Source organism: Lepus europaeus, chromosome 2 (genome assembly GCF_033115175.1).
Source record: "Lepus europaeus isolate LE1 chromosome 2, mLepTim1.pri, whole genome shotgun sequence".
Taxonomy (NCBI): Eukaryota; Metazoa; Chordata; class Mammalia; order Lagomorpha; family Leporidae; genus Lepus; species Lepus europaeus.
The window spans coordinates 174,118,295-174,143,512 of NC_084828.1; the positions used below are offsets into that span (position 1 = coordinate 174,118,295).

The 25,218-nt window shown below is 61.1% G+C and overlaps 1 protein-coding gene across 4 annotated transcripts in view; it reads left to right on the plus strand.

The window, feature by feature from the left end:
- CTDSPL (CTD small phosphatase like) overlaps nucleotides 1-25,218 on the plus strand; it is a 126,882-nt gene that overhangs the window by 76,443 nt on the left and 25,221 nt on the right. For all 4 annotated transcript variants that reach the window (XM_062216157.1, XM_062216166.1, XM_062216173.1 and 1 more), the window contains exon 2: nucleotides 14,430-14,584. In XM_062216157.1, coding sequence (XP_062072141.1) covers nucleotides 14,430-14,584 — 155 coding nt within the window. The remainder of the gene's footprint in view (nucleotides 1-14,429; nucleotides 14,585-25,218) is intronic.

Consider the following 25,218-nt stretch of genomic DNA (forward strand, 5'->3'; position numbering starts at 1 on the left):
CCATAATACGCGTGATGTAGATGTGTGTTAACACAGATGGCCTGCTGTGGCCTGCTGATGTTATCCTACGTAGAATCTCCCCTGAGACCTTGCACGCACTTCAGAGGAAGCTGGATGACCATGTTGGCTCAGCGTAGCAGGGGGTGTGCGCTGGGTCCCCCAGAGGGCGCCGGCCTGGGTGTGGCGTGAGCCGAAGGTGCCGAGACGGAGGCCTGCCGAGCCCGAGACAGGTTCTGCTGCTCGCTGAGCTCTCTCCCTCGAGTGCGGGCGCCGCTCTCCCGGCTTCTCGGGCCGTCTTCACGGTTCTGTGTTCCTGTCCGTGCGTTCATTCCGCGAGCCATCCACCAGCCAGGCGTGTGTGATACGGAGCGTTTCTAGGCCCCAGGGCCTCAGGAGGTCTTTGTCTCCCTGGGGCCCGTCTCCAGAGCTCGGCCAGACACATGGACAGCCGGGGAAGTGTGGGGGTGCGTGCCCGGGACTCGGCTGCACGGGGCTCTCTCTGCATCCACCGAGGAGGACACGCACACGGCCCGCACACGGCCAACACACGGCCCACACACACACGGCCCACACACACACGGCCTACACACACACTGCCCACACACACACTGCCCACACATTGCCCACACACTGCGCCCACACACACTGCCCGCACACACACTGCCCACACACTGCCCGCACACACACTGCCCGCACACTGCCCACACACACACTGCCCACACACACACTGCCCGCACACTGCCCGCACACACACTGCCCGCACACACACTGCCCACACACACACTGCCCGCACACACACTGCCCACACACACACTGCCCGCTCACTGCCCGCTCACTGCCCACACACACACTGCCCACACACACACTGCCCACACACACACTGCCCGCTCACTGCCCGCACACACACTGCCCGCACACACACTGCCCACACACACACTGCCCGCACACTGCCCACACACACACTGCCCGCTCACTGCCCACACACACACTGCCCGCACACACATGCCCGCACGCACACTGCCCACACACACACTGCCCGCTCACTGCCCGCACACACAGTGCCCGCACACTGCCCGCACACACACTGCCCGCACACACACTGCCCACACACACACTGCCCGCACACACACTGCCCACACACTGCCCACACACACACTGCCCGCTCACTGCCCACACACACACTGCCCGCACACACATGCCCGCACGCACACTGCCCACACACACACTGCCCGCTCACTGCCCGCACACACAGTGCCCGCACACTGCCCGCACACACACTGCCCGCACACACACTGCCCACACACACACTGCCCGCACACTGCCCGCACACACACTGCCCACACACTGCCCACACACACACTGCCCGCTCACTGCCCGCACACGGCCCTGGCTCACTGCCCACACACTGCCCCCACACACACTGCCCACACACTGCCCACACACACACTGCCCACACACTGCCCACACACACACTGCCCGCACACACACTGCCCACACACACACTGCCCACACACACACTGCCCGCTCACTGCCCGCTCACTGCCCACACACACACTGCCCACACACACACTGCCCACACACACACTGCCCGCTCACTGCCCGCACACACACTGCCCGCACACACACTGCCCACACACACACTGCCCGCACACTGCCCACACACACACTGCCCGCTCACTGCCCACACACACACTGCCCGCACACACATGCCCGCACGCACACTGCCCACACACACACTGCCCGCTCACTGCCCGCACACACAGTGCCCGCACACTGCCCGCACACACACTGCCCGCACACACACTGCCCACACACACACTGCCCGCACACTGCCCGCACACACACTGCCCACACACTGCCCACACACACACTGCCCGCACACACACTGCCCGCTCACTGCCCACACACACACTGCCCACACACACACTGCCCGCTCACTGCCCGCACACACACTGCCCGCACACTGGCCACACACACACTGCCCGCACACTGCCCACACACACACTGCCCACACACACACTGCCCGCACACTGCCCACACACACACTGCCCGCTCACTGCCCACACACACACTGCCCACACACACACTGCCCACACACACACTGCCCGCACACTGCCCACACACACACTGCCCGCTCACTGCCCACACACACACTGCCCACACACTGCCCACACACACACTGCCCACACACACACTGCCCGCTCACTGCCCACACACACACTGCCCACACACACACTGCCCGCTCACTGCCCGCACACACACTGCCCGCACACTGGCCACACACACACTGCCCGCACACTGCCCGCACACACACTGCCCACACACTGCCCGCACACACACTGCCCGCACACTGCCCACACACACACTGCCCACACACACACTGCCCGCACACTGCCCACACACACACTGCCCACACACACACTGCCCACACACACACTGCCCGCACACTGCCCACACACACACTGCCCACACACACTGCCCACACACTGCCCACACACACACTGCCCGCACACACACTGCCCACACACACACTGCCCACACACACACTGCCCGCACACTGCCCACACATACACTGCCCACACACACTGCCCACACACTGCCCACACACACACTGCCCGCACACTGCCCACACACACACTGCCTGCACACTGCCCACACACACACTGCCCACACACACACTGCCCACACACACACGGCCCACACACACACTGCCCACACACACACTGCCCACACACTGCCTGCACACACACTGCCCACACACACACTGCCCACACACTGCCCACACACTGCCCACACACACACTGCCCACACACTGCCCACACACACACTGCCCACACACACACTGCCCACACACTGCCCACACACACACTGCCCGCACACACACTGCCCACACACTGCCCACACACACACTGCCCGCTCACTGCCCGCACACACTCTGCCCGCTCACTGCCCGCACGCACACGGCCCTGGCACGCTCACTGCCCACACGCACACTGCCCGCACACACTGCCCGCACGCACACGGCCCTGGCACGCTCACTGCCCGCACGCACATTGCCCGCTCACTGCCCACACACACACTGCCCACACACACACTGCCCGCACGCACACGGCCCTGGCGCGCTGCTCATCTGTTCTCTAGATGCGTCGTCGTGGTTCGCAGGTACCACAGCCTGTGGAGGAGTGGGCCTGCCCTCGGCTCCGGTTCTGCCACTTCTCTTCCCGTAACAGGTTCAGAACCGGGCTCTGTTACACAGACACTCTGTAACAGGTTCAGAACCGGGCTCTGTTACACAGACACTCTGTAACAGGTTCAGAACCGGGCTCTGTTACACAGACACTCTGTAACAGGTTCAGAACCGGGCTCTGTTACACAGACACTCACTGACTGGGTTTCTGTTAATTGTTAACCTTGACTTCCTCTGAAGTCCCTTGTCTGTTTGAAGTCCTTTGTTCCGTTCCTTACGTTTTGGCTCTGGAGGTGTCTGGTGAGGTTCAGAGCCGATCCTAGATTGCCCGAGGCCTAATTTAGGCCCCGGGGTCTGGGGCAGTGCTGAGGCAGGGCGGGCGTCCCCAGCAGAGGAGCTGTCCTGGGAAACTGAGTCACCAAAGGCCGAGGGCCTGGGGACCTCTGGGGCCTGGTGGGACAGCCACGGTGTCTGGCTTCATCTAGCAAGGCTGCTGGGAGTATTTCCGGTTTGTTCTGGAGTTTTCAAGTGTGTGGCGCTCGGATGAAGGCATGGGTCCCGGGACACCCGCGTTGCCCTGGAAACACGACTCAGAACAGAAGAGAGCCGGGCAGAGGAGGGAGGGGTGGGTGGTGGGAGAGCCGGGCCCAGCACCCCTGCTGCAGGGCTGCGAGGAGAGGCTGCAAACGGCCTGCCTCCCCAGGCAGGGTGAGGTCGCAGTCCCTCCCGCCCCTCCCTTCTCACTGGCGGCGGGGCGGAGGGGCGGCGGGGCGACTGCAGGGAAAGGCGCTCTCTAAGGTAGGCTTGTTTTGCAGGGTGTCCGGTAGAACTGGGGGGGGGGGGGTTATCGCCTGCAGATGAAGCGGGCTGTGGAAGGCGCCTCCCCCCACGGCTGCCCTCCCCCACCCCCCCTTGTCGCCCGCAGAGGGAAGTGTTTGTTGACCTTCTTTCGGCTGGGAAAGGAATGTGATGTATGCACAGACCGCACAGCATTTCCTGTTTGACACCGGTTCCAGACCCGGCCGGGAGGCATGCCAGAGAGAAGAACGGCGCATTCATTCAACCGTGGCCTCTGCGAGGACCTCCGTCTCCTCCCGTAAAAGGAGAGTGGGGGCCGGCGCTGTGCCGCAGCGGTTAAAGCCCTGGCCTGCAGCGCTGGCATGCCGTAGGGGCACCAGTTCGAGTCCTGGCTGCTCCACTTCCAATCCAGCTCCCTGCTAATGGCCTGGGAAAGCAGTGAAGGATGGCCCAGGTGCTTGGGCCCCTGCACCCAGGTGGGAGACCCAGAGGAAGCTCCTGGCTTCAGATCAGCCCGGCTCTGGCCATTGTGGCCATCTGGGGAGTGAACCAGCAGATTGAAGACCTCTCTCTGTCTCTGTCTCTACTTCTCTCTGTAACTCTTTGAAATAAATAAACAAATCTTAGAAGAAGAGGAGTGATTCAGCTTTTCCATCATAATATGGTGGTGAGTTAGCTGCGCGCTCCCTGCAGGGTGGTAATGTGTCTGACTCCCACGTGGGAAGAAAGGGCGTTAGCTAATGGCCGGTCTCAGCGTGGCCCCACGCTGCTCCCAGCACCCGCGTCCACACCGGTGCTCAGCACAAGCCGTGTTAACGCCTGTTACTCCGTGTGAACTACCTGGCCCTTAGCGCTTGCTGTCTGAACTCTGCTCTGGGACACGGAAGCTGACCTGCAGGGCAGGTTTGGGATGCCTGGGGTCAGCAGCAGTCCAGTTATCAGAGCTGGGCAGTAGCGAAGCCCAGGTCACTCAAGACTGTTGCCGTGGGAGACCTGCACTGGATTCCAGGTGCAGCCTGGGGCAGCAGGGATTTACCGCCAGGGAGAGCAGGGTGAGGGGTTGCAGATAGAAATGACTAAGAGGGAGCAGGAGGGGCGGGGGAGGGGCTCCAGCAACCCCCCTGCCAGGACTCTTACTGAGTAGATTCGACAGCAGGGGAGTGATGAGGGGTGGTCATCGGAGGACGGGGGTCCTTGCCAACTCTAGACCTTACAAGCCGAGCACAGAAGGTTCAGCGCCCTGGCAGAGTTTGGTGCAGCAAAGGCTCCTTGTCAGCAGTATGCCAGTTTCCTTTTCAAAGATTGATGGATTGATTGATTGATTGATTGAAAGGCAGAGTTACAGAGGGAGAGGGAGAGGCAGATTGATCTTCCATCTGCTGGTTGACTGTCCAAATGGCCAGCGTTGGGCTAGGCCAACGCCAGGAGCCAGGAGCCTTGTCCAGGTCTCCCTTGTAGGTACAGGGGCTCTGGCTCCCGGACCACTTTCCACTGCCTCTCCCAGGCTCACTAGCAGGGAGCTGGGTAGGAAGTGGAGCAGCCGGGACTCGAACCAACGCCTGTGTGGGATGCCAGCATCGCAGGTGGCAGCTTTACTCACCAGGCCACGGCGCCGGCCCCAAGCCGGTTTTCTGTGAGAGTTGTGTTGTGCGGGGTGTTGGGCCATCCAGCCCAGTGCTGCCAGATACATGGCAGGATGCTGGCTTGGCGCCATGGAAACTAAAGGCAAAGTCTGTGTTCTGTGGCTGCCACGACGCAGCTTCTTCGCCAGGGGAGGAAGGGGGATGGTTAGAATCGGGGCCGCAGCCTGCGGCTGCCCTGTCTTCCCCCCAGTCGGCCTGGTGTGGAGGTGAGTGAGGTCAGCAGAGGTGAGGGTTTCAGGACGTGGGTGACCGGGCGAGCCCAGGAAGCTGCGCAGGCAGGGCTGAGTCCGTGCAGACGTGGCCCCCAAGCCGGGGGTTCTGTAGCCTCCCCACTTCCTCATGCGAACCCAGGCCAAAGCAAAAGGATTCATGCAAGCGCCAGCTGTCCAGAGTCCTGGGTCCGGTTGGAGAGTGCCGGGGTCGGGAAGCACAGGAGGGCGCCCAGAACCCCGCCTGGGCCTGTGCACGGAGCCGCGTGTGGACTCAGGGTACGGGGTGCTCCCCACAGCCTTGTGCGCGTGATTGTAGCCCCGTCCTCTCGGGCCACGGACAGCCAGGCCCCGCCTGCAGCCACAGTGCCCTTGGCAACACTCGTCTTTCGAACAGTCGCAGGGTTGACCGTAAGCCTCTGTTGTTCTTGTGAATTGTGTCAGCACACCGCCACGCAGACCCTCGCTGGAGAGGAGGCGCCTGCGAGAACACCTCAACGTTCTGTCCTCAGTGCGTCCCCCACCAGCCCAGGTGCTGCTGGGAGGGCAGACGTCTGGATGTAGGCTAAGCGCCGGCGTTCGCGGTGAGACACTGGGCTGCACCTGCACCCGCCATGGTGCTTCCCCAGACACAAACCCCTGTACGGCAGTCCTGGGTTGGGGCTGGGCACACCAGCTGACAAGGAGAGAGACAGAGGTCTTCCATCCACTGGTTCACTCCCCAGATAGCCTGTACTGGGCCAGGCTAAAGCCAGGAGCCAGGAGCCTCATCTGGGTCTCCCACGTAGTGCGGGGCTCAAGCACTTGGCCCATCTTCTATTGCTTTTCTCAGTTGCTGGGAGAGGAGAGCGGCCGCTGTGTGTGCGCCGTCAGCCACCCCGCTCATCAACCCTCTGTGTGCCTGGCGCTGGCAGAGGGGAGCAGGGTCTCCGCCAGGCCGCCGTGACAGCGGCGTGGAGCACGGAGCCGTGGGCCTGTCTTTGCCCCAGTGTCGCTGTCCCTCCAGGGAACACACGAGGCCCGTGCCTGACGGTGCCCGCTCCTCACAGCTCCCAGGTTCCTGCTCCACACAGGCCTGCTCCAGCAGATGGGGAAGGCCAAGCCTCGGGGCCCCACCTGCTCGCCCTCGGGTGTCTATGCCTGGGGCCCACCGTCCAGGTAGTGGGAAGGGCAGCCGCTGGGGCCGCCTGGGCCTGTCTGCCCGAGCAGGACTGAGGAGGACCCAGGCTGGTTCTTCCGACAGGCTGCGCCGGCCTAGCCTTGAGGAAATGGCGGCTCTTGGTGGCTCAGCAGGGGTGGGGGTGGACAGCAAGGACAACAGCAGGTGGACAGCAGGGGTGGGAGTGGACAGCAGGGGCAGGGGCGAACAGCAGGGGTGATAGTGGACAGCAGGGGTGGGGGTGGACAGCAGGGGGGGTGGACAGCAGGGGTGGGGGTGGGCAGCAGGGGTGGGGGTGGACAGTGGGGGCGGGGGTGAACAGCAGGGTGGGGGTGGGCAGCAGGGTGGGGGTGGGCAGCAAGGACAACAGCAGGTGGGCAGCAGGGGTGGGGGTGGGCAGCAGGGGTGGGGGTGAACAGCAGGGGTGGTGGGGGTGGAGAGCAGGGGTGGTAGTGGACAGCAGGGTGGGGGTGGACAGCAGGGGTAGGGGTGGGTGGACAGTAGGGGTAGTGGGGTTGGACAGCAGGGTGGGGGTGGGTGGACAGCAGGGGTGGGAGTGGACAGCAGGGGTGGGGGTGGACAGCAGGGGGGGTGGACAGCAGGGGTGGGGGTGGGCAGCAGGGGTGGGGGTGGGCAGCAGGGGTAGGGGTGGGTGGACAGTAGGGGTAGTGAGGGTGGACAGCAGGGTGGAGGTGGACAGCAGGGGTGGGGGTGGGCAGCAGGGGCGGGGGTGGACAGCAGGGTGGAGGTGGACAGCAGGGGTGAGGGTGGACAGCAGGGGTAGTGGGGGTGGACAGCAGGGGTGGGGATGGACAGCAGGGGTAGTAGTGGACAGCAGGGGTAAGGGTGGACAGCAGGGGTAAGGGTGGACAGCAGGGGTGTAATTGGGTGGGCAGCAGGGGCAGTGGTGGACAGCATGGACGGCTCCTCTGCCCATGCAGCCCTTGCTGCAGGGGCCTTGCTACTCCCTCTGGACGCACAGCGCAGGGCACGGGGTCCGTGGGACCAGCTGCGCACTGGCCCAGCGCAGCACTCGGCTGGAGGGAAGTGGGGGGGGGGGTGCTCCCGCCCCTGCACCTGACGGCGTTGTTGCTTCTCTAAGGGACAACGGCCCCCAGCGGACCTCTGCGCGCTCAACCCCTCCCCTTTCCTGCACTCAACTCTCACAGCAATTGAGTGAAACTATTTCCTGAGGTTTTTTTTTTTTTTCTTTCTAAATGATAGTTTATGTAACCAAGATCTGTCACAGTATGTCTCCCAGTTGCTAGAAGCAACTGGCCGTAAAATCCAGCCTTCGATCCCAAATGTGCCTACTCCCCTCCCAAGAGAACGGTTAAGGGGCTCGGGTACTATCAAAGCCCACAGTTACGGCGTGGCAGCCCTGCGCTGCGCCCTGTTCCGAGTATTTTATAATGGCTCTTTTAATTTTCTCAGCAAACCTGTAAGATGGGTACATTTGTTTATTCGTTTGTTTATTTACTTACTTGAAAGGCAGAGTTACAGAGAGAGAGCGAATCTTCCATCCACCGGTTCACTTCCCAAATGTACACAACCAGGGGCTGAGCCAGGCCAAAGCCAGGAGCCAGGAGCTTCTTCTGGGTCTCCCACATGGGTGCAGGGGGCCAAACATTTGGGCCATCTTCTGCTGCTTTCCCAGATGCACTAGCAGGGAGCTGGATCAGAAGTGGAGCAGCTGGGACTGGAACCGGGCCCATATGGGATGCCGGCGCTGGAGGCGGCGACTTTACCCGCTGTGCCACAGTGCCGAGACCCAGGTGGGCATCTATTGACCCCCATTTTACAGAAACAGGCCGCAGGGCAGTCACGGGGTTCACCCAGGTCTCTACCACTGCCAGTCCTGCCAGCGTTCATACCCAGGTAGGCTGGCTGCAAAGCCATGCCTCCGTCGGGCATGTCGGGAATTAATTGTGAGACTCAAAATCGGCGTCGGGGAGACGTCAGGAAGCTGGGAGGGTGGCCCAGGCACGAAACCACGAGGCACGCAGCAGGGACCGGGAGTCGCCGAGGACAGATTTAAGAGCTGTTGGGGACGTCGGGACCAACCTCGAGGGAGAAGGGAGGCTGGGTGAAGAGGGGGCGCAAGGCGCCGGCGCAGACACGCTGGTGGGCCGGCGACAGGGGCTGAGTGCAGCTCCATCACGCCGTGCGCGAGAGGCAGTGCAGCGGCCAGGGGCTACGTCACCGCCTGGTGCCTGCTTCCTGGGAGAGGCTGGCTCTGAGCCACAGCCTGCAGCGCGGCCATGCTCTCAGACGTGGGCTGTGGGAGGCGGGATGCCGGTGTGATGACGTGTCCACCCTGGGGGAACCGGGGCAGGGAGGTGATCGGGGCAAAGCAACACCGCTTGGATGACTCCGCCCTCCTGAGCCTGGTCAGAATGAGAATCTTTACGCTGTGTCTAGACTGATGTCCAAGGCTGCTGCTTCCCATTGCTCTTGCAAAGTCATTTCAGAAAAGCCGGTGTCACGAGGAGATACATGCCTTTGACTCACGTCAGTGTCCCAGAGACCCTGTGCCTGGACACCTGGGATTCCTGGACACCTGTGCTGTCGCCGTCGGTGTGCGTGTTCTGTCTCGGGACGTTGTCGGCCGGGAGCAGGCGTGGGCTCTGGCGTCACACGCTGCGTTGCCCACATGGGCATCGAGCCAGGCAGAAGCACAGGGCTCAGTCCGGAGGCTGTTTTAGGAGCAGGATCTGATGTCTGCCAAGCGTCATGAATTGCTCAAGAAAGTATTAAGAGGGGTATTCAGCGTGCGGGACAGGCGTTGGCACAGTGGCTAAGCTCCCGCCCTGCACTGCGGCGTCCGCGGTCCGTTCCTGGCTGTGCTCCCGATCCCAGTGTCCGGACCTTGTGCACCCTGGGAGGCAGCTGGTGATGGCTCACGCAGTTGGGTCCCTGCCACCCCTGCGGGAGACCAGGATCGAGTCCCCAGCCCCTGGCTTCAGCCTGGCCCGGCACTGACAGTGCAGGCGGTTAGGGAGTGGACCAGTGGACAGGAGGCCTCTCTGTCTCTGGAGGAGGCAGCAGCTGGGGATGGAAGGCAGTGGCCTCCCAAGGCGCAGAGAGGCCCCACCTGGAGCCTCGTTCGGGAGCAAGTGAACGCTGAGGGCGGGGCTCGCCGATCCCCAGGAAGTCCTTCCGGTTCCCCCAGTCCTGGTTTGGGGTGCTGGGCCTGTCCGAGAGCATTGAGAAAGTTAGGAAGCCCCCGTGTCCCAGAGGTGCCTGCAGAGCCCTCACCTGATTTAACAGGAAGAGGCCCGGGCACAACGCGGAAGTGGGATGGCTTCCACTTCCTCCCGCTGCACGCAAAGGGAGAAGCGGCCTAAGCTGCCATTGCTTACTTCTGTATAGTAAGCAGTCGGACGGTAGACGCTGCAGATAGAGGGGCCGGCGCTGTGGCGGAGCCGGTACAGCCACCACCTGCCCATCTGTGACACCAGCAGCCCATACGGCGCGAGGTTGCGTCCCGGCTCCTCCACCTCTGATCCAGTTCCCTGCTAATGGTCTGGGAGAGCAGCGGAGCACGGCCCCTGCACCCACCTGGGAAAGCAGCGGGGGACGGCCCCTGCACCCACCTGGGAGACCCCAGGGAAGCTCCCACTTCGGCCTGGCTCAGCCCTGGCCATTGCGGCCACTTGGGGAGTGAACCGGCGGGTGGAACATCTCTCGCCCTCTCTATAACTCTAGCTTTCAAATAAATAGATAAATTTAAGACAAGGGTGCAGGTAGTTGACTGGTTCCCAGTTTAGGATATAAATTGTTCATGGGCGGTTATGAGGAAGGCCGGTGCGATCTGAGCACCCGAGACAGCCTCTTTGCCACGGCACAGCGTGCGCGGGGCGGGAACAAGCAGCGTGTTTACTTGCAGAGAAACTTGCGATTAGCCCGGGAGAAGTTAATGTTTTCCTTCCTCTGGCTAACGCTAGCTGAGTGGCATAGAAGCCAGAACCCCCTAGGTAGCCGCGAGGCAGTTTAACCAGTGTCTACTCAGGAGCCGTTTGCACCTTGCGGCTCGCTGCCTCCCTAACCCAGCCCGAGCTGTGCCAAGGTTGCCTTCAGCAAGGCCCATGGGGAAGGTACACACGGTGGGGACAGGCCCGCCTGGGCTCGAGTGCCGGCACAAGCAGTGAAGGACCAGTTGGCGTTTTCTCAGCTGAACGATGGAAGCAGTAACGCCTGCCTCCTTCGGTGGGTAGCGGTGAGGACCTCGGTAAACAGGCTGGGGGTCCGTGCCCCTCGTGGAAGGCCCTCGTGCCTGGGCCCCGTGGCCTGGCCTGGCCTGGGACTTGAGATGACCGGCCGTGCTTTGTGACGTGCCTCCACAGCGTCCCAGGGAAGACAAGAGCAGCCAGCCTCCTCGGCCCTCTGCAGTGAGTGAGGGGCTTCAGTAGCTGCTGACCGGGGCATTTGCCCAGTCCCAGGCTAGAGACCGCCCTTGTCCATGGAGTTGCTGGAAAAACAGCTGCCCCGCCCCCTGCAGAATTTCAGCCTCGAATGCCTCTGGGGGTTTTGCAGCTGGCGGAAGCGTGCCCTAAAACCCTGAGCAAAGGCCTCGTGATCTCTCGGGAGCAAAGGTGCTACACAGATCACTCGTAACTGCTCAGAGAGGAACCGTGCCAGAACAGCTTTTTGGGAGAGATAAACTCAACAGTTATCACGTGGACTTAAATCCTCCCTCTGGCAGTTGCTCCACTAGCCCTTGGCTTGGTCCCTTGCCTGTGGCTTCTGCTCAGAGCGGGCTGAGCCGCCCAGACGTGGTATGTGGTGGGACAGCCCCAGCTGCATTCCCGGGCGAGTGCTCCTGCCCCTCCAAGTTGCCAGCCTCTTTCCCCGAGGGGTGTTTTGCACCCATGCTGAAGTCTGCCTCCTCTCCGACTTGTGGCAGCTTGCCTCGTGCCCGGACAGACAGAAAGGACCCGGCGCTCCCTGCGGTGCAGTCCCGGGCAGGCCGGGGCACAGCGATGCCCTGAGTCTCACGAAGATGGGCTTGGCCCTGGCCGGTGCCCAAGGTGGCAACTTTCACATCTGTGTGTGTGTGTGTCACAGGGGCCTCAGCCGCGAGCTCAGCGGGTGTAGCCCCCACCAGCCCATGTCATGACAAGCAAGCAGGTTTGAGAAGAGAGCTCCTTCTGCCCGTCTGTGTCCTGTTAACCCCGGAAGCCAGTCAGGGCCTTGGTGAGCAGGGAGCATCCAGTAAGCTAGATGCCAGTGACTTTCAGTACCTGTCGTGGAGAGACGTGTGGTGGAGAGGTGCGTGGTGGAGAGACGTGTGGTTAGAGACGTGTGGTGGAGAGATGTGTGGTTAGAGACGCGTGGTGGAGAGATGTGTGGTGGAGAGATGGGTGGTTAGAGACGTGTGGTTAGAGACGCGTGGTGGAGAGATGTGTGGTTAGAGACGCGTGATGGAGAGATGTGTGGTTAGAGACGCGTGGTGGAGAGATGCGTGGTTAGAGACGCGTGGTGGAGAGATGTGTGGTGGAGAGATGTGTGGTTAGAGACGCGTGGTGGAGAGACGCGTGGTGGAGAGACGCGTGGTGGAGAGACGTGTGGTTAGAGACGCGTGATGGAGAGATGTGTGGTTAGAGACGCATGGTGGAGAGACGCATGGTGGAGAGACGCGTGGTGGAGAGACGCATGCAGGGGCACGCCTCTGCTCTGTGCTCGCAGCCCTGCGTGCTGAAGCACGGCTTCGTGCAGGGTGGAAGTCTTCCTCTGCCGGCTTCGGGAGCTCACGGTGCCACCCCCAAGGGTGGTCAGTTAACGAGCAGAGCGGGGGGACTCTGTCCAGCCCGTGTGGTTGGATGCCGTGGGCTCCTCCTCTCATCCTGAGCAGACCCCTGACCAGGTGGGCGGGCGGGCAGCACCGGCGGAGCGCTGTGCAAGCTGTGCGGCTCTGCGGGCTGTGCGGGCCGTGTGGGCCGTGTGGCTGTGCGGCCGTGCAGCTGTGTGGGCTGTGCGGGCTGTGCGGCTGTGTGGCCGTGCGGCTGTGCGGGCTGTGCGGGCTGTGCGGCTGTGCGGGCTGTGCGAGCTGTGTGGCTCTGCGGGCCATGCGGCTGTGCGGGCTGTGCGGCCGTGTGGGCTATGCAGGCCGTGCGGCTGTGCGGGCCGTGCGGCTGTGCGGGCTTTGCGGCTGTGCGGCTGTGCGGCCGTGCGGCTGTGTGGGCTTTGCGGCTGTGCGGCTGTGTGGGCCGTGTGGCTGTGTGGGCTGTGCGGCCGTGCGGCTGTGTGGGCTGTGCGGCTGTGCGGCTGTGCGGCCGTGCGGCTGTGTGGGCTGTGCGGCCGTGCGGCTGTGTGGGCTGTGCGGCTGTGCGGCTGTGTGGGCCGTGCGGCTGTGTGGGCTGTGCGGCTGTGCGGCTGTGTGGGCCGTGCGGCTGTGTGGGCTGTGTGGCTGTGCGGCTGTGCGGCCGTGCGGCTGTGTGGGCTGTGTGGCTGTGCGGCTGTGTGGGCCGTGCGGCTGTGTGGGCTGTGCGGCTGTGCAGCTGTGTGGGCTGTGCGGCTGTGCGGCCATGCGGCCATGCGGCTGTGTGGGCTGTGCGGCCGTGTGGGCTGTGCGGCTGTGCGGCTGTGTGGCCGTGCGGCCGTGTGGGCTGTGCAGGCTGTGCGGCCGTGTGGGCTGTGCGGGCTGTGCGGCTGTGCGGCCGTGCGGCTGTGTGGGCTGTGCGGCCGTGCGGGCTGTGCGGCTGTGCGGCTGTGCGGCCGTGTGGCTGTGTGGGCTGTGCGGCCGTGTGGGCTGTGCGGGCCGTGCGGCTGTGCGGCTGTGCGGGCTGTGCGGCCGTGTGGGCTGTGCGGCTGTGCGGCTGTGTGGGCTGTGCGGCTGTGTGGGCTGTGCAGGCTGTGCGGCCGTGTGGGCTGTGCGGGCTGTGCGGGCTGTGCGGCCGTGTGGGCTGTGCGGGCTGTGCGGCTGTGCGGCCGTGTGGGCTGTGCGGCTGTGCGGCCGTGTGGGCTGTGCGGGCTGTGCGGCTGTGCGGCTGTGCGTGCTGTGCGGCCGTGTGGGCTGTGCGGCTGTGTGGCTGTGTGGCTGTGTGGGCTGTGCGGCCGTGTGGGCTGTGCAGGCTGTGCGGCCGTGTGGGCTGTGCGGGCCGTGCGGCTGTGCGGCTGTGCGGGCTGTGCGGCCGTGTGGGCTGTGCGGCTGTGCGGCTGTGTGGCTGTGTGGGCTGTGCGGCCGTGTGGGCTGTGCAGGCTGTGCGGCCGTGTGGGCCGTGTGGGCTGTGCAGGCTGTGCGGCCGTGTGGGCTGTGCGGGCTGTGCGGCTGTGTGGCCGTGTGGGCTGTGCGGGCTGTGCGGCCGTGTGGGCTGTGCGGGCTGTGCGGCTGTGCGGCCGTGTGGGCTGTGCGGCTGTGCGGCCGTGTGGGCTGTGCGGGCTGTGCGGCTGTGCGGCTGTGCGCGGCCCCAGCGTGCTCTGTGTCTTTCCAGCTTCGCAGTGCAACGTCAGCCTGAAGAAGCACCGGAGCCGCAGCCTGCTCAGCTCCTTCTTCTGCTGCTTCCGGGACTACAATGCGGAGGCCCCGCCGGCCAGCGCCCCCAGCGTGCTGCCGCCCCTGGTGGAGGAGAACGGCGGGCTCCAGAAGGTCAGTGCCGAGGGGGGCTGCACCCGGCCCTGCTGCGCGGCCACATCCCTCCCATCCCTGGCAGGTGTCCTCACACACACACGTGCACACATGTGCACACACGTGTATACACACATGTACACACACAGTGCTGACGGGGGACTGTGCCCGGCCCCGCTGCAGCGGCCACATCCCTCCTGCAGGTGTCCTCACACACACGCACACACACACGTGTACGCACACACGTGTACACACACATGTACACACACACAGTGCCGACGGGGGACTGCGCCCGGCCCCGCTGCAGCGGCCACATCCCTCCCGCCCCTGGCAGGTGTCCTCACACACACACACACACACACACACGTGTACACACACATGTACACACACAGTGCCGACGGGGGACTGCGCCCAGCCCCGCTGCAGCGGCCACATCCCTCCTGCCCCTGGCAGGTGTCCTCACACACACGCACACACACACACATGTGCACACACATGTGTACACACACATGTACACACACACAGTGCCGACAGGGGACTGCGCCCGGCCCCACTGCAGTGGCCACATCCCTCCCGCCCCTGGCAGGTGTCCTCACACACACGCACACACACACACATGTATACACACATGTACACACACAGTGCCGATGGGGGACTGCGCCCGGCCCCACTGCAGTGGCCACATCCCTCCCGCCCCTGGCAGGTGTCCTCACACACACGCACATGCACACACATGCACACACATGTGCACACACACGTGTACACACACACAGTGCCGACGGGGGGCTGTGCGCCCGGCCCCGCTGCAGCGGCTACATCCCTCCCGCCCCTGACAGGTGTCCTCACACACGCACACACACACGTGCACACACACACACGTGTACACACACATGTACACACACACAGTGCCGACAGGGGGCTGTGCGCCCGGCCCCGCTGCAGTGGCTACATCCCTGCCCCGTCCCTGGCAGGTGTCCTCACACACACGCACACACACACGTGCACACATATGCATACCCCCACGTAACTGGAGAGAACACTTAGTGGAAGTTATCAGAGTCACTTTACATTTGTATCTCATCCTCTTTTAAGAAATTGAATGCGTGAAGTAGAGTTAAAGACCCATTGGGGCTGGCACCAGCGTTTGCAGCGTAGCGGGTAAGGCCACTTCCCGAGATGCTGGCATTCTCTACGGGCGCCAGTTCGAGTCCCGGCTGCTCCACTTCCCAACCAGCTCCCTGCTCATGCGCCTGGGAAGAGCAGTGGAGGAGGGCCGAGTCTTTGTGCCCTCAGATGGGAGACTTTGTGCCTGGGAGACTCAGATGAAGCTCCAGGCTCCTGGCTTCGGCCTGGCCCAGCGCTGGCCATGGCGGCCGTCTGGTGAGTGAACCAGGGGATGGAAGATCTGTCTCCATCTCTACTCTCTGTAACTCTGACGTTCAAAATAAGGAGCCAGAAGCAGACACAGAAATGGAAGCCAGGGAACCAGGCACAGGGAAGAGCTGACCGTCAGTAGACCTGGGATGCAGTGTAGCTTCCTTGTGGAAGAGCAGTCGTGTGTTAATAGTCCCTTGTGTGTATCAGATTGTAAATGGAAGTCAGATCTCAGCACAGGTCAAGAACCAGACCCTCTCCAGTGCTGTCAGACACGCCCCAGACACACCACAGGTCAAGAACCAGACCCTCTCCAGTGCTGTCAGACACGCCCCAGACAAAGGTGCACGACGAGCAGTGAGATTTCTGACGACGAACACAGCGGAAATGGTGGCAGCACGAGCCTGCCAAAAGAGAATTCTGGGTAAAATCCGCTGGAAGAGGCCAAGGGGGTTGTTTGCTTTAGGACGAAGGTAGAGGACAGAAAGGTCAGAGCACTTCATGTCCCAAACTCCAGGAGCAAAGGGCGGGAAGCGGCAGCTCACAGCGTGGAGACAGCTGGTCAGGAGCGGGAGAAGCGGGCAATGCCCTTCGTGGTTAGCAGTCGAAGGAACGCAGGCGAAGACCACAAGATACCTTCGCCGTCTACCACATCATCAAAAGCCCTCTGCAGACGACGTTTGGATTTAGCTCAGGGTGCAGGAGCAGGTGACGGTGTCGGGTGGCCGTGGGTAAGAGTGTGGCTTGGGCACAGCTCTCCTGGTGCCCGTTTGGCCATCTGATCTCCATTGCTATTTTGCCTTTGATTATTTAGTGCCATACTTGTACACTGTCATGGGGCACATGCGGTTTTTCAACACGTATACCCAGCATAAACTGACCCAGCAGTAATTCCTTACAGCTTAAACCTGTCTCTGTCCGTCGGGCTGGTCCACTCTGTGGACAAAACTGCGCAGCACAGGGCCTGGTGTTGTGGCACGGCGGTGGAGCTGCCGCTCGAGACAACAGCATCCGACCCTGGAGTGCTGGCTGGGTCCTGGCTGCTCCACTTCCGACCCAGCTCCCTGCTAATGCTCCTGGGGAGGCAGCGGGACGGCCCCAGTGCCTGGGCCTCTGCCACCCTGCTGGGGGACCAGAGAGAGCTCCTGGCCCCTGGCTTCAGAATGGTGCCGGCCTGGCTGTTGCGGCCATTTGGAGAGAAGCAGCAGATGGAAGATCTCTGTCTCTCTGCCTTTTAAATAAACAAATCGACAAATCCTTTTTTGTAAATTATGAAGTGCAAAGACTTAACTGTAAGATGTTATGAACCTGTAGGTAACCAGATGTACAACAGTAGGTCGTTTATTAAAAGGTCTACAGAGCGGCCGGTGCTGTGGCACAGCGGGTTCATCCCCAACCTGCGGTGCTGGCATCCCATATGGACGCCGATTCGAGTCCCAGCTGCTCCTCTTCCCATCCAGCTCTCTGCTGTGGCCTGGGAAAGCAGTAGAAGATGGCCCAGGTCCTTGCACCTGCATGGGAGACCTAGAAGAAGCTCCTAGCTCCTGGCTTCAGATCAGCGCAGCTCCGGCTGTTATGGCCATTTGCGGAGTGAAGCAGCAGATGGAAGACCTCGCTCTCTCTCGCCCTCTCACTGTCTGTAACTGTGCCTCTCAAATAAATAAATCTTTAATTAAAAAGATGAAAATAAAAGGATTACAGAATAGCCATACAATCAAATAGCCATTAAAATGACATGTGTTAAAGTCATGTCATAAATATCACTGGCATGAAGAGATGTTCAGAGTGTATCATTTAGTAAAAAGTAAATATGATAAGGTTAGTGTACTCAAAGTATTTATATAGTCACATAGACACAGACATTTGTAAGACTATGTAGAACAAAATGTGAAGAGGTGGAGTTATGTATGGGATTTTCCACTTTACTCTGTGCCCTTTCCCAACGTTCCTAAGTAAGTTTACATTTATGATGAAGGATGAATTCACTTTACACGTCCGTGGGGTGTAGGGAGCTGCACTCGGGGGAGGGGCCTGAGCACGTGGTCGACAGCAGAAATGTCCCCTCTGAGCCCAGCATGAAGACACAGGACAGTGCTCGGGTGTCACTCCTGGCTCTGACTCCTTTTTTTTTGACAGGTAGAGTTAGACAGTGAGAGAGAGAGAGAGAGAGAGAGAGAGAGAGAGAGAGAAAGGGCTTCCTTCCGTTGGTTCACCCCCCAAATGGCCGCTACGGCTGGCGCTGCGCCGATCCGAAGCCAGGAACCAGGTGCTTCTCCTGGTCTCCCATGGGGTGCAGGGTCCAAGCACTTGGGCCATCCTCCACTGCACTCCCGGGTCACAGCAGAGAGCTGGACTGGAAGAGGGGTAACCAGGACAGAATCCGGCGCCCCGACCGGGACTAGAACCTGGTGTGCCAGCGCCGCAGGTGGAGGATTAGCCTAGTGAGCCACGGCGCCGGCCCCGGCTCTGACTCTTGAATCCAGCATCCATCAGTGCAGACTCTGGAAGGCAGACGGTGCAGGTGGGTGGTTCCTGGCTCCTGTGCAGCCCATGCCAAATGTAAGAATTTGGAGAGTGGGCCAGCACCGTGGCTTAACAGGCTAATCCTCCGCCTCGCGGCGCTGGCACACCGGGTTCTAGTCCCAGTTGGGGCGCCGGATTCTGTCCCGGTTGCCCCTCTTCCAGGCCAGCTCTCTGCTGTGGCCCGGGAAGGCAGTGGAGGATGGCCCAGGTCCTTGGGCCTGCACCCCATGGGAGACCAGGAGAAGCACCTGGCTCCTGACTTCGGATCAGCGCGATGCGCCGGCCGCAGCGGCCATTGGAGGGTGAACCAACGGCAAAAAGGAAGACCTTTCTCTCTGTCTCTCTAACTGTCCACTCTGCCTGTCAAAAAAAAAAGAATTTGGAGAGTGAACCCACAGATAGGCACCTTCTCTCTCTCACTAGAGCGTGCTCTCACTCTCCCACACTGCCTCGACTCTTAAAAATTATTTTTTAGTTTGAAAAACAGACATTTCCTTTTTGAAACCCAGGTGGTCTGCTGCGGAGCCTGGCCAGGCTCAGGGCTCGCAAACTCTGCTTCTGTCTCTGCTTGCCTCCCGTGAGTCCAGGGACAAGGACCTGAGGTGCATCCTGGGAAGCCAGCAGCAGTGAGAGCCGTGGGCCCCTGGGAAGACACGTGTGTGTGGTGGCTGCATGGCTGTCAGTTCGTTCTTTTTCTTTTTCTTTTTCAAGATTTATGTGTGTATTTGAAAGGCAGCGTTAGAGAGCTTCCATCCACTGGTTCGCTCCCCAGATGACCACAATGGCCAGGCCACAGCCAGGAGCTCTTCCAGATACGTGGCAGGGCCCAAGGACTTGAGCCGCCAGCTGCTGCCTTCCCAGGCGCATCTGCAGGGTGCTGGATGGGAAGTGGAGCAGCCGGGACTCGAACCAGCACTCGTAGGGGACGCTGGCACTGCGGGCGGCCAGGCTCTCAGTCCTGGAAGGGCTGGCAGCACAGGGCTGTCTTCGTCTGTGCTTTGTCAGCTGGGGCTCTGCTGGGCCACGCACGCCGCACGCCCCAGAGACCCCGAGGGGAACGCGCAGGCTCAGCCGGGAACGTCTCTGAGAGGGCAGAGTAGGAAGAGCTGGAGCCTCCTCAGGTCACCGGGAAGTGAGCGGAAGGGAAAGGCGACTCCTGGCTCCTGGCTATAAACGTTGAGCAAAAAACCAAGTCCGAGGAGAAGGCGGGCCTTCTGGGAGCATGGTCCTGTTCTCCGTGGGAGAGACAGTCCAGACGAGGGACGCCGAGGGGCGCAGAGCCGCCGGAGACCTCACGCGCGGTGGAAGGTTCCAGAGGAGAAGACCCTAAGGAATTTGTCTCAAGCTGAAAACGTGTGACTGTGCAGACTGAAAGGGTTCCCGTGGCCCCCATAGGCAGCACAGGCCTGGGGCGTGCTGTTGGAGAGAACGTTTTAGAACCTTCCAGAAGAAATGACCTTCAAAGAAAACAGTCATACCCGCGTCTGACTTCTCACCAGCAACGCTAAAAGCCAGAGACAGAGAAAAAAGTTCACTGCTGTGAGAAAAATCGTCAGCTCTACGCTCTGTAAGTGACCACAGTGCCATAACCTGTGGGGACCAGCACACTGTCCTATGGGTGGGGTGCACATGACCACGGGGCACATACCTGTGGGGACCTCACACTGTCATACACGGGGGGTACACATGAGCACGGTGCACTTACCTGTGGGGACCAGCACACTGTCATACACGGGGGGTACACATGAGCACGGTGCACTTACCTGTGGGGACCAGCTCACTGTCATACGGGGGGGGGGGGGGGTAAACATGACCACCGTGCACTTACCTGTGGGGACCAGCTCACTGTCATACACGGGGGGTACACATGACCACGGGGCACATACCTGTGGGGACCTCACACTGTCATACACGGGGGGGGTACACATGACCACGGGGCACTTACCTGTGGGGACCTCACACTGTCATACACGGGGGTACACATGACCACGGTGCACTTACCTGTGGGGACCAGCTCACTGTCATACACGGGGGGTACACATGACCACGGGGCACTTACCTGTGGGGACCAGCTCACTGTCATACACGGGGGGTACACATGAGCACGGTGCACTTACCTGTGGGGACCTCACACTGTCATACACGGGGGGTACACATGAGCACGGGGCACTTACCTGTGGGGACCAGCACACTGTCATACACGGGGGGTACACATGACCACGGTGCACTCACCTGTGGGGACCTCACACTGTCATACACGGGGGGTACACATGACCACGGTGCACTTACCTGTGGGGACCAGCTCACTGTCATACACGGGGGGGTACACATGACCACGGTGCACTTACCTGTGGGGACCAGCACACTGTCATACACGGGGGGTACACATGACCACGGTGCACTTACCTGTGGGGACCTCACACTGTCATACACGGGGGTACACATGACCACAGGGCACTTACCTGTGGGGACCTCACACTGTCATACACGGGGGGGGGTACACATGACCACGGGGCACTTACCTGTGGGGGCCTCACACTGTCATACACGGGGGGTACACATGACCACGGTGCACTTACCTGTGGGGACCTCACACTGTCATACACGGGGGTACACATGACCACGGTGCACTTACCTGTGGGGACCTCACACTGTCATACACGGGGGTATACATGACCACGGGGCACTTACCTGTGGGGACCAGCTCACTGTCATACACGGGGGGACACATGACCACGGGGCACTTACCTGTGGGGACCTCACACTGTCATACACGGGGGTACACATGACCACGGTGCACTTACCTGTGGGGACCTCACACTGTCATACACGGGGGGTACACATGACCACGGGGCACATACCTGTGGGGACCTCACACTGTCATACACGGGGGGTACACATGACCACGGTGCACTTACCTGTGGGGACCAGCACACTGTCATACACGGGGGTACACATGACCACGGTGCACTTACCTGTGGGGACCTCACACTGTCATACACGGGGGGTACACATGACCACGGGGCACATACCTGTGGGGACCTCACACTGTCATACACGGGGGGTACACATGACCACGGTGCACTTACCTGTGGGGACCAGCTCACTGTCATACACGGGGGGTACACATGAGCACGGTGCACTTACCTGTGGGGACCTCACACTGTCATACACGGGGGGTACACATGACCACGGGGCACTTACCTGTGGGGACCTCACACTGTCATACACGGGGGTACACATGACCATGGGGCACTTACCTGTGGGGACCTCACACTGTCATACACGGGGGTACACATGACCACGGTGCACTTACCTGTGGGGACCTCACACTGTCATACACGGGGGGTACACATGAGCACGGTGCACTTACCTGTGGGGACCAGCACACTGTCATACACGGGGGGTACACATGACCACGGTGCACTTACCTGTGGGGACCAGCTCACTGTCATACACGGGGGTACACATGACCACGGGGCACATACCTGTGGGGACCTCACACTGTCATACACGGGGGTACACATGACCACGGTGCACTTACCTGTGGGGACCTCACACTGTCATACACGGGGGGTACACATGACCACGGTGCACTTACCTGTGGGGACCTCACACTGTCATACACGGGGGGGGGTACACATGACCACGGTGCACTTACCTGTGGGGACCTCACACTGTCATACACGGGGGGGGTACACATGACCACGGGGCACTTACCTGTGGGGACCTCACACTGTCATACACGGGGGTACACATGACCACGGGGCACTTACCTGTGGGGACCTCACACTGTCATACACGGGGGGTACACATGACCACGGTGCACTTACCTGTGGGGACCTCACACTGTCATACACGGGGGTACACATGACCACGGTGCACTTACCTGTGGGGACCTCACACTGTCATACACGGGGGGTACACATGACCACGGTGCACTTCCCTGTGGGGACCAGCTCACTGTCATACACGGGGGGTACACATGACCACGGGGCACTTACCTGTGGGGACCTCACACTGTCATACACGGGGGTACACATGACCACGGGGCACTTACCTGTGGGGACCTCACACTGTCATACACGGGGGGTACACATGACCACAGTGCACTTCCCTGTGGGGACCTCACACTGTCATACACGGGGGTACACATGACCACGGTGCACTTACCTGTGGGGACCTCACACTGTCATACACGGGGGTACACATGACCACGGTGCACTTACCTATGGGGACCTCACACTGTCATACACGGGGGGTACACATGACCACGGGGCACTTACCTGTTGGGACCTCACACTGTCATACAAGGGGGGGTGCACATTCACACAGATCTAGGCGAGGAAGGCCCTCGCTGTGCCCACAGGGAATCCCGGGTACACCAGAGCAGGAAGGAAGCCATCCGCATTGAGAAGGGTAGAGAGACAGCTCCAGGCGGTGGACACAGCGGTGCTGTGACGGGCGGCACGCAAGCCATGTTTCAGGCATCTCCCGAGCTGCGTCCGCCTGGCCTGGCAAACGCTCATGCCGGGAAGGAGTGATTTTGGCAAACGCTCATGCCGGGAAGGAGTGATTTGGGCAAGCAGTAGCTCCAGCAAACGGGGGACCGTCTCCCTCACCGAGGCCTGGTGAGGCAGGTGCAGGCTTGGGTCCGATGCCTGCTGGTGCTACGGGAGCCCAGACTCTTACCACCTGTTCATCACCTGTCTGCTTCACCGGCCTCGGCTTGTTGCCTTCAACCTCACATCAACCGCACATCAGAAGCCACAGCCGGGCAGGGGAGGGGCGGGGGGGCACCAGCCACACCGTCGCTTCTGTGGAATGTGAATGGGTTCACAGAAAAACCACGGAGACGCGTCCTGGCCGCGTGGTCCTCAGGACAACCAAGCTCGCTCAGAGGGGCGGGCGGGCGTGCCGACAGGGGCACTGGGCACCGTGGGCTTGCACCCGCTTCCAGGACAGCCCGCGAACCACGGAGTCCTGAAACCCGCCGCTCAGCTTCACTGGCGCTGTGGTTCATCAGGGAGTAGCAGAGACTTCTGGGACACTGGCCGGTACACGTGGGAGGCAGATCAGATATGGCATTTTTTTTCTGGGAGCCACACTTAAAAAGATATTTTAAGAACAGGCGAAGTGGATTTTAATAATACTTTTTAAGCTCAGCCCATCCAAAAAATATTTCAACATGTATTCAGTTAAAAAGAAGATACTTCACACTCTTTTTGTCTTCAAAATCTGATGTGTGTTTTACACGTAGGGCACATGTTAATTTAGCCACTTTTTAAAATATTTATTTATTTATTTTTTGAAAGGCAGATAGTGACACAGAGAGAGAGTACTTCTGTCCACTGGTTCACTCCCCAAATGCCCACACAGCAGAGAGCCCAGAACCCGACCCAGGTCTCCCGTGCAGGTGGCAGGAAGCCAACAGTTTGCACTGTCATCTTCTGCCTCCCAGGCACGCTAGTGGGAAGCTGGGTGGGAGGCAGGGGCATCCCCAGGGGCAGCTTGGCCTGCTGTGCCACAGCACCGCCCCAGGACCGCCATGGCTCGTGTGCCCACCAGCTCCACGCGGCCCGAGTTGCCGTGTGGGGGGACGGACGCACGGTCCGCACTCCTGGGCCTAGGCTGAGGAGGTCTCCCGTGACTGCCGCCGCGGGAGAGCCGTGCGCTGCGCCACGCGGCTCTGCGGCCTTCAGTCAGCGCGACACGTGGTGAACTTGCGCTCTCTGGCATGCCACATCCGATGTGGAGGGGCGTGGAAGTGTAATCCCTCGTGTCCCCAGAAAGGAAATGGGAATGATTTGGTAAACGGTGCTGTTGGCTGTGGTGATGGGTGACTGACAGCTCTAACACACTACGTTCAAGGGCGATAGACGCTCAGATGTTGGGGTGCAGCAGGTTAGGCCACCACGTGGGAGCCTGCATCGCACGTCAGAGTACCCGGCGTGGAGCCCCGCCTCCATTCCTGATCCCCGCCTCCTGCTGGTGTGCACCTGGGAGGCAGCACAAGATGGCTTAGGTCCCTGGGTCCCTGCCACCCCACACGGGAGACCCGGATGGAGTTCCCGGTTCCTGTATCCATTCATTCTCTCTCTCTCCCTCTCTTTCAAATAAAATTTAGTTTTTTTAAAAAAGCTAAAAATAGATCTTGGAAATTTCCATACAATAATGATCCTTCTTTTATTTAAAAAAAATAAGAGTTTTATTATTAAGGCAAGTTTAGCATCACATAGAACGGATTGCAGGATCAAAAGCGTTAGGAGTGGGTGTTTGGCTTAGTGGTTAAAGCGCTCGTTGGACACCCACACTCCCTGTGAGTGCTTGGATTGGAGCTCCAGCTTCCTGCTGGCGCACACCTGGGAGGAGGCAGATGATGGCTGCAGGACCTGGGTCCCGGCCCCCAGAGGGAGAACTGCATGGAGCTCCTGCTCCCAGCTTCAGCCTGGCCAGCCCCAGCTGCTGTGAGCATCTGGGGAGTGAACCAGTGGATGGGGAGCCTCTCCCCTCCCCTCCCCTCCCCTCCCCTCCCTTCCTTCCCTTCCCTCCTCTCCCCTCCTCTCCCTCCCCTCCCCTCCCCTCCCTTCCCTTCCTTCCCTCCCCTCCTCTCCCCTCCCCTCCCCTCCCCTCCCCTCCCTTCCCTTCCCTTCCTTCCCTCCTCTACCCTCCCCTCCCTCCCCTCCCTCCCCCCTCCCCTCCCTTCCCTTCCCTTTCCTCCCCTCCTCTCCCCTCCCCTCCCCTCCCCTCCCCTCCCT